Source organism: Palaemon carinicauda, chromosome 44 (assembly GCF_036898095.1).
Source record: "Palaemon carinicauda isolate YSFRI2023 chromosome 44, ASM3689809v2, whole genome shotgun sequence".
NCBI lineage: Eukaryota > Metazoa > Arthropoda > Malacostraca > Decapoda > Palaemonidae > Palaemon > Palaemon carinicauda.
This window is the reverse complement of record NC_090768.1, coordinates 5,477,434-5,487,433: the sequence shown is the minus strand read 5'-3', so window position 1 is coordinate 5,487,433 and position 10,000 is coordinate 5,477,434. Positions and strand designations below refer to the sequence as shown.

At 37.1% G+C, this 10,000-nt stretch overlaps 2 protein-coding genes across 2 annotated transcripts in view; one reads left to right on the top strand and one right to left on the bottom strand.

Annotated features, from left to right (window-relative positions):
• The window catches only part of lin-52 (DREAM core complex component lin-52), a 276,531-nt gene that overhangs the window by 210,773 nt on the left and 55,758 nt on the right, over positions 1–10,000 (bottom strand). The gene's annotated exons all lie outside the window — the stretch shown is intronic.
• On the top strand, positions 2,442–5,143 carry LOC137634317 (lysosomal proton-coupled steroid conjugate and bile acid symporter SLC46A3-like). The gene is made up of 7 exons (XM_068366683.1): positions 2,442–2,602; positions 2,741–2,893; positions 3,044–3,629; positions 3,762–3,857; positions 3,989–4,219; positions 4,458–4,614; positions 4,754–5,143. Exons 1-7 carry the CDS (start codon positions 2,456–2,458, stop codon positions 5,106–5,108), a joined length of 1,725 nt encoding a protein of 574 aa, XP_068222784.1. The 5' UTR covers positions 2,442–2,455; the 3' UTR covers positions 5,109–5,143.

Genomic DNA, 10,000 nt, shown 5'->3' with positions numbered 1-10,000 from the left:
GTAATCGCCACACGGGCGCAGAGAGCCATCTTTCTTCAGAATGATATATGGATAACGACCATTGGCTTGAGGCTTTTTGGTAATGGCACATTTCCTCCAGTCTAGCGAAGGTTTGTTAAGCTGCTGCCCAACAATCCAGAGCCAGATGCCTGAATCTGGCGAACGCCTAAGGCCCCGTTGTCTTAATATGGTGATAAATACTGTGTTTGGCAGGAACCGTGGGTGTTCGACGAAGTTCTGGAGGGAAAACTTCCAGGTGCGACATGAGGAAGTGGGCGTAGGCATCCGCGGGTGCACTGATCTGTTAAGCGACGTCGGAGGGGCCAGGTGTCGAGGAATACGAATAAGCGCTGATCAACCGTTGGTGAGCGACATCAACCAGGAGGTGGATGTGTGAGAGGAAATCCACACCGAGGAATGGCAATATGACATAAGCAACGAGAAACTTTCAATTATATTTGTGCTTCCAAACGATAATGTGTGGGTTTCATAACCATTAATGGGTATCGCAGATCCATTGGCAGCTACCATGCAGACGTTGGCAGACTTAGACAGAATAAATCGTGTCCTGGGGAGTGTTCTTGACAGAGGAGAACAGCAAGCATCAGTGACTATCAAAAATTGCACGCCCTTACCAGCATCATGTAAAAAGAAAAGATGAGTGACAGGTGGAGGCCACCTCCACAAGCGATGGCCTACTTACACGTTTTTTGGCAACAGACAACCGTTCGCACATAACTGCAGCCGATGGGCATCAGTAAGTAAGTTGCTGGAGAAATCATTGGTTGGGATGTAAGTGAGGGGTGGTATTTGTGGGTGGTGGGTAGCTTTGTTGCCACTTCGGAATGTCCCAGGGTGGGCATATGTGTTCTACAGCATTCACGTCAGCTTCGGTCTATGTTGAGTAGTTGTTCACTTTGTCAGGAGTGGAGGCGTTGATGGAGGTCTTAAAGGTGGTGAAGGGGTTGTCCATAAGGGTGTGACTTTGGTCATCAGGTCCTTCATGGGAAAAATATCAACAGCACATACAGGTTCGGGTAGGCACCGTAACCAAAGAGCTCTAAGTATATTAATTTCACGAGGAGAGCTGTTTGCAGCAGGTTGCAGGCGAGCGATACTGGTTATTTCCCCGAGGGTAAATGAAGCCTTTTAGTCCCCCAACGGTTGTTGAGAGAGCTGAAAAAAAATTGGCTATACGAGCAGATGACGATGGTAAGTATTGCTCCAGGAGGTATGTTTTGAGGGCGCCGTACGCAATTGGGGTGTCACCTTGATTGCAAAGCCAGTCGGAGATTTCTGGGAACGTGTCCTCGAGAATAACTGCGTCGACATAGTTTTCTTTACTGCTTGAGTGAGTCAGGCCATTGATATGAAACTGGACTTCAGCACGCTGGAACCAGGCAAATGCTTCTCCATTGGTAAAAGCTGGCAGTTTCATTGAGGTGGCGTGTGTGGATGAGTCAAGCTCAGTGGGCGGCATCATCAAACAGTAGGGCACTGCAGTGCGGAGGATGGCAGGAGGGAGCGAGTCCTCCGGTAGTCACCAATTGTGCGAGAGAGAAGTTAGGTTGTAACTGAGAGGCGAGGTGAATGCAACTGAACTTTATTAAACAATCATCGAATTTATATACACAGACTAAAAAGCAAGAACGTCAAAACAATTCAAACATAAAAACTTGTTACAGTGTACGAGCATGTATGAAAAACGTGTGGTACAGTTGAGTAAAGTGTAGCGGTCTTTCTATTCAGCCTAATATGATCTTTGTGAATATATTATATATTATTGAGTAACTTTTCTGGTGGTAATTTTTCAGGTATCTTGTTTATCCCTTTCTGTGAATTAATATAAAGATCTTTTTTTCCGAGTTGTGGGTATAGAGCATTCTTTCAGATATTTTTTTGTAAAGTTCAGAGTGTTTTACTAATAGGAAATCTATCATCAAATCAATTGTAAGGTCATCTTCTCCAGCTGTTTTGCCTTTTTTCATGGCTCTTAATACTTTCTTTACTTCTACTGTTAGTTTTAGTACCACCTTGGGTGTTTCACTATTTCTATCGGCAAAGTTATTTCTCCTTGTTGCATTATTTCTGTTGGCAGTTAGTTCTTTTATCAGTATTTTATCACCTCATTTCTTTTATTAATATTTCCCTTTTCATCCTTTAAAGCAAACATCTGCAGGCACCCTGCAAAGTCTTCTTTTTATCAATTTGATGCTTCTTCCTTTCTTTAATATTTCCACAGTTAGGTCTGTTTGTGTATACAAATGTCCTAGGTTTTTACTTTGTTTATTGCTTTTGGATAGTTCTGCTAATCTTATTTCAGCTCTCTTGGATTTTACCCTCATTTCCAATCTTTTCTTTATTAGGTGTTTGATCTTTTCCTGAAAATTAAAATCTTACCTTTTCAATGCCAGCAGATTATAGTTGTCGGTAAAGTTCCCCAACAGAAGACAGGATGTCCAAACTTTTAAAAGCACTCAAAAGTGCTTCGGTTGAGCCCGTCATGCTCATAGATGGTGCATGTAATCAAGCAATGCTGCTCTTCATCGAAAACGTTCAGATGAATAAGCTATGTTCCGTCAACCTCGGCTTTTCTCAAGAAGTAAGAGTAACGAGAATACGTTTCATCTTATAGCCCCCAAGTCATGCATACGTTAAGTTTTCATTTGCTTATGAGGTCTTCATTTACCTATGGGGTTTAAATAAAAAAAATCTAACATATTTGTTTTCCTCCTTTTAGGTATGTGAAAATTTAGCAGATCATCCAGAGCAGAATGTATTAGTCCAAAAGGAGTTTAGCGTATTTGCTTTCTACAACAGCATAGTTCTTTCTGTACCAGCTCTGATATTTGTTCTCTTCATGGGTGCATGGAGTGATAAATATGGCAGAAAAGTTAGTATCAAATCTTTTGTTAACCTTGTATCCTTTTCTATTGTTTCTACACAAAATAAAATCAGTTATATTACGTTCTTTTTCTTAATCTATATATAAAGTTAATGAAATAATTCATTAATCAATTTGTACTTATCCAATATTGCTCAGATTCCTCTTCTGGTCACTTTGCTGTGCCATGTCATGTATGCTGGTGGGTACCTAATCAATAGCTGGCAGACTTCTTGGCCTGTGGAAGTGATCTATCTGGTGACATTCTTAGAATCTCTTGGTGGAGGTAACATCGGTCTTTTAACTTCGACCATCAGCTACATTAGCGACATCTGTCCAGAGAAGAGCCGTACATCACGTGTTAGCATAGCTAATTCCATGTGGAACTTAGGTGGTCCTCTTGGCACTCTTATTGGAGCACTCATTATCAAACATGCCAGCTATAATGTAGCTTTAGCACTGGTTCTCTTGGCATACATTCTAGCCGTGGTCTATGTCATTTTCCTGATCAAGGAAAGTCACGGACCCTTTGCCAAGAAGGAACTCCTACGCAAAGGATCCTTCAAAGGCCAAGTTGGTCAGGATTCAAAGGAACCAGTAACCATTTCCCGTATGATCAAAGATTTCTTCAATTGGAGAAGGGTTGTAGAGTCATTTAAAACAGCACTCAAAAAGAGGGAAGGAAATACTCGTTTTATCATCTTGATCATTATTGCCTCTAATATGATCCGTCGTGCTGCCAGAGGTAATTGCTATTGTTATTAGTTATTATTGTGAAGAAATATTTCTGCTGTACTATTTTTTTCTGATTTGTTTGTCAAAATAGTCCATTTAGGTTGTACAATCTAAGAGTGACGATTCTGTTACATATTTTCAGGATTCTTCATGTATATGTTTGTTAGACAAGCACTTCAATGGAATGCAACAGATTATGGATACTGGACCACGTATAGAAACCTTCTGGCTGCTCTAGGTAAGAATTCGTATTTGTTGTCTCCCAATCGCTGCATATGTTCGTTAGTTGAACTGGACAAAAATGTGAAACTGTTTCCAGAAATCAATTTTCTTGATCTTTAAAAAGATTATAACATCTACCATTCTCAGGTTCTCTGTTCCTGATTCCTCTCCTGACAAAACTATGTGATATCAAGGATACAACCTTAGTTGTGGTTGGTTCCCTGTCTATGGTTGCTGAATATATTTGTTACGGTCTTGTAATGAACAAGTCGCTGTTTTTCCTGCTATGGCTGGGGCCTGTAGCAGGTCTTATTTCCAACGCCAGCACCATAGCCTTCCGGTCAATGCCTACGAAACTGGTTGGCAGCAACGAAAAAGGTATGTGGAACCATGTGTTCACTTCATAACTTTCTTAATTTCTAAATCTGTAAGTATATTCATTAGTTTTATACTTTTAGCAATGGTATAACGTCTTATTCTACTAACATTGTTTGATATAATACCTTTACAAGATTAATTTCTGGTGTTTTGATATTTCATACTTGAAAAAATATTCGGGAATTAACAGTAATAATGAGTACGTCTATTTTAGTTCATCGAGCATTTTGTTCTTCAGGTCGCATTAGCGCTGTATCATCAGCTATGAACGGGCTCATGCCGATGGTCGGTTACGCAGTTTATTCACCAGTGTATTACAAAACTGTCGACTCCTTCCCATCAGCACAATTCTTCGTGGGTGGCAGCTTTAACCTCTTGATTTTAGTTGTGTTTGTGTAAGTACTAATTTTGTCCAACATTACAACTTTATTATTAGCGTAATTTTCTAACAGACATATTTATATTGTTATTTATACCCTTCTTTTATGCTTTTGAGCGAGTAATGAGTAAGTCCACTGTTGAATTCCATTTCAGTTGTATCCAGATGATGAATATTTCCTTATCAAGCGGCACTAAAGATCTTGAATCCGACTTCGCCAAAACCAACAAGAAAACTACGTCAGGTATAACGAACCATTCGTTTTCTTTCGACGGTGAAAGAAGCTCCTGCAAGAAAAAACTCCAAACCACCACTACAGAAAACGTCATTTCGGAAGCTTCTGCTAATGAAGGGATTATTCAATCCAACATTAGAAAAGAGACAACTTATCTCGGAAGTGATGATTGCGTTTGCCCCTATAAGAAGTCAGGAAGTCCTTCTCTCCCAACCAACATGTTTTACGACATTCCACTAGATAATTCTCCAGTTAAAGACATCAACAATGTGTGAATCACTAGAGTTATTGTATAATGGTAAAAATTTAAATCTACTTAGGGCCGTGTAAATAATGTACATAAACATATTCATTCTTATATATATTGTCTCATTGTTAAGTTTTCTATGAATACTTTTTATACTCTATATATTACATCTTTTATTCATTCCATTTTATATTTGATTTTAGTAGCTTTAAATGGAATTCCAGCATATTGCTGAGATACAAGTTATTCTAAGCCTCAATACATCTTCCAATACTCTAAGATTGTTTATTTCCTGTTAATGATAAATACAAAATTTAGATTATGTTATTAGAAACGTGGATGCAGCTAGGGGGACCCCGTACTGGCTTGATAAATGAACGAGTGGGTACTGTAGGTTTCACGACTGGGGTCAAAGAAGCAAGTAACAAAATGGAACATCAGAGCAGGTACTTGGAATGTCGGTACAATAACGGGAAGATTGAGGGAGATAGGGGATGTGACGGAGGATAGATATCCTGTGTGTGCAGGAGACTAGCTGGAAAGGAAATGGAACTAGAGAGATAGGAAATGGGTAATAAGCTCTATTACCGAATGTCACGACAGGGAAGAAATAGATAATAGGTAATAAGTGGAATGAAAAAGTGATAGAAGTAAAGAGAATAAATGATAGTCTTTTCAAGATTCCCTTGATAATAGGGGATCAGATAATAAATATAATTTCAGCATATGCCCCACATATGGAATGCTAAAAAGAAGAAAAATAATTATTTAGACAAGAAAATGAGGCAGCTATTAGAACATTGAAAGAGAAGAAGCTAATCATAGGAGCAGACATAAATGACAGAGTGGGGAAGAGAAGGGATGGATATGAGGAGATCCATTAAGGCTATGGGTTTGGAATTATAAATGAAGATGGGTATTATATAATAGAGATGGCTCAGAGTTTTGAATTGACAAGTATGAGCACCTCCAAAATTGGATAAGCGCCTAATAACATATGAAAATGAAGGAGCGGAAAGGCAGATAGATTATATCATGGTTAGAGGACCTGACAAAAACAATGTAATGAATCTTAAAGTGATTTTGGGAGAAACATGTGTTAGACTGGTAGTGATGACTTTTAAAATGAGAGGTAGAAAATCCATGAGGAGAAAGGGGAGATCGATGATTTAGGTTTGGGATCTTGAAGGAGAAAAGGGTGAGCAATTTAGGAAGATTGTAGGAGAGAGAAAGAAACAACTGGGAAAGCTGAACTTAAAGAGGGGACAGGGTAACAGTCAAATATATCTGGGTGGGTATTAAAGAAATATGTATCGGGGAGAACGAGGAATTAGTAGGAAGAACCAGTGGATATGGCGTGTCGACAGGAGAAAAGAGTTGGTGGAACAGAGAGGTGGTTAAAGTTAGTTAAAATAATGAAAGGCATTTAAGGACTGGCAAGTAAGGCCTGCATAGGGCGTAATGAAACGGTACATAGAAGAGGAAAAAGATTCTAGGAGGAAAGTAGGAATAGCTATTGGGAGAACAGTAGAGCTATTAAATGAATGGCTAGGAACATGGAAAGGAGAAAATGATATCTATAAGATTTAAAACTTAGGGAAAAGGCAAAGCCAGGATTTGAGGCAACTGGGAGTTATCAAGTATAGAGATGGAAATATATGCCATAGAGATTAAGATATTAAGAGGAGATGGAGAGAATATTTCTAACAACTATTGAATACTGAAAATGAGAGAGAAAGGAGATGGGAGAAGCTCAAAGGGTGGAGGGTCCAGTGATTGAGATGCGAGATACAGACGTAAAGCAAAGTACTGAGTAAAATGGAAAAGGGTAAAACACCACGTCCATCAGTTTCAAATTTAAATGGTCTAGATACCGGCTACAATGGGGAAAGAATGGATGCTAGATTTATTGAAAGCAACTTAGGAAGAGGAAATAATACCTAAAGGCTGGGAGGAGAGTCTAGTGGTATTTACATTTAAGCAGAAAGGTAATGTCATGGATTGTGACAACTATAAGGAAATTAAACAAACAACATGGTTTGAAAGTTTTTGAAAGGGTACTATATGAGAAATTGTAAAGATTGGGAATCAGAAGTATGGATTCAGGAGGAGGAGAGAGACTGTGGATGACATCTTTATAGCAAGGCAGCTACAGGAAAAGAGGATAAAGGGAAACCATATGCTCTTCTGTGATTTTGTAGATCTAGGGAAGGCTTATGATAGAATACCAAAGAGAAGTGATGTTTTCGTGCTTGAGGAAGAGGAAAACCCCAGAAAAATTTGTTAGAATGGAAGAGATGGTGTACAAAAGAATGAGGACTAAATTAATAACAGTAGTTGGGGAAACAGAAACCTTTGAAGTACGTGTTGTATTACACCAGGAATAAGCATTAAGCCCGTTTTTATTTGTGGTGGTAATGGATGTGTTAAGCGAAGAGACCAGAAATAAAGAGGTGTGGGAGATGCTATATGCAGATGATTTAGTTATCACCGTTGAAAATGAGGAAGAATTACAGAGAAGGGTTGTAGAGTGATAAGAGGCTTGAGAGTATATATGGATAAGACTGAGGCTATGGTGAGCAGTAAGCAAGTGAGGAAATGATAGCTATGCATAAAAGTAGAGGCTCAGTTATAAAAACATGTGGAACAACTCAGATACTTTGAATCTATTGTAAGTCAGGAGGTAGGATATGAGGCTGAAGTTTAGAATACGATAAAAGCAGCTTGGAAGATGTAGAGGGGGGTAGCGGGAGTGTTATGTGATAGAAAAATGCCAATCAAGCTAAAGGACAAGATCTATAACACAGTTATAAGATCAATGTTAATGTATGAATCTGAAACGTGGGCTCTAAGAAATAAAGAAGAAACCATGCTTGACAAAACAGAGTTGAGAATATCGAGGAGGATTATGGGAATATCACTACAATACTTGAAAGATTGGAAAATGATGAAATAAGAAGAATGACAGGAACCTGTCAGGGGGGAAGATCGAGAGGGAAGCAGAGAATTAGATGGCGAGATAAGGTAAAGGATGATATGGAGAGAAGACGTTTGGTGGAAGAGGATGCCTTTCATAGAAGACATTGGACAGGTTGCATCAGGCAACCGACCCCTTAATGTGGGGATAACGACAGGAAAGAAGAGGAGTGATATATATATATATATATATATATATATATATATATATATATATATATATATATATATATATATATATAATATATATATATATATATATATATATATATAAATATATATATATATATATATATATATATATAGGTATCAGGCAAATTTCTCGAAATCAATTGCGCGAAGGTAAATTTCTCGAATTCAATTGACCGAAAAATAATTTCCCGAACTATCATTTTCTCGAATGTCAATTACTCGAAAACAAACAAGTAAATTTCACACTTTTGCGTCATAAAAGATATTAACTTTATTTTTTTAGATAAAATAATATAGTATGGAAAAACAAAGTAGAAAGAAAATGAGTGAGACTAAAACAAGTGAAAATCAGAAAATAAAAAGAGACAAAGAGAGGCCTCTCGAAGAATATCTACGAAATGTAGCGTACAACATTTCATTTTGATTGATTAAATTTTAATACTGTATTTCATTCTAAAGGATATTTTTATAATACATACAATAAAATTATAACCTTTGTATTTTTTCATTCCTTTATTTACAATAAATTTTCAACATTTGTGTTTGTCAACCCAAAAGGATATATTTTTCCTTGAAATACATGTAAATTTTTCCATTCAATTTTCTCGACCAAATAGATATCAGTTTTCGAGAAATATGGGATTCGAGAAAATGATAGTTCGAGAAATTATTTTTCGAGCAATTGAGTTCGAGAATTTGACCTTCGAGAAATTGCATTCGATAAATTTACCTATAATCATATATATATATATATATATATATATATATATATATATATATATATATATATATATATATATATATATATCAATGCTATATAGAGGTCTCAATGTCTAGTATATCATTATAATTAAAAAGCTACACTGGAAAAAGCACTGCAAAACAGTTAGAAATAAATAAGGATTAGAACAGAAGGTAATGACGTTAATTAGAACAAGTGGAAAGGTACTGAAAAAAAAACATATTTAATTTACTTAACAACCTAAAAGAATTATCTATAAGCTTAAGCATGATGGTGTCATACTGAACTAAAGAATGCTTTACAGGGGCTAGAAACATTTTTTAGAAATCCTTCTTTGTCTAATAATTATCTCTAATCTCCAATAGCAGTCAATCATTACCCATGATGATACGAGTTGGTTTGCTATAAGAGAATAGAGTAAAGTCTCCCACCATCAACAATCTGCAGTGGCCAGCGCTGTGATGAAAATGGCCAAATATGACCAAGACATGTCCACGGCCTTTGTTGCTGCATAGGAGCAGATACTAGATTCATTTTTCTCCGGGCGAACATTGCTCTTTGGCAGACATTTCTTAGACACCAGCTGTGGTACTGCTAAACTTCTACCATTATTTCAAAGCTGCAGAAACACTAAATAATAAGAAAACCTTGGACGATCGAATATCATCAGAATCTGTCACTGTTTATCATCTTTTATATGTTGAGTTTCGTCGTCATCTGTCTCTCGCTTCATAGACTTATAAAGCTAAGGCCTACATCACCATACGATTTTTTTCTAAATTATTATCAATTTGGAGAGCTGAGAGTATTTTGTGAATCTTGTAAAATATGGTAAATACTTGTTAGATTTTAAATATAGTTTTTGCTATTGATACGGGTTATTATTTTGCTAAATCATTTATTAAGGGAATAAGATGTTAAAGTAAATTTTACATAATCTACGTTGTGTAATAGCTAAATGTAACTGAGTTAGGGGCCTGTCTGGCCGTTTGTAAATTGGGCAAGTCTAT

What these genes read in the sequence shown, in the direction of transcription:
- LOC137634317 (XM_068366683.1), top strand. Translation starts at nt 2,456, where the DNA reads ATGTCCAAACTTTTAAAAGCACTCAAAAGTGCTTCGGTTGAGCCCGTC. An exon ending in ACCTCGGCTTTTCTCAAGAA is followed by an intron (nt 2,603 to 2,740) that starts GTAAGAGTAACG and finishes TCCTCCTTTTAG; the next exon opens with GTATGTGAAAATTTAGCAGA. An exon ending in TTGATTTTAGTTGTGTTTGT is followed by an intron (nt 4,615 to 4,753) that starts GTAAGTACTAAT and finishes ATTCCATTTCAG; the next exon opens with TTGTATCCAGATGATGAATA.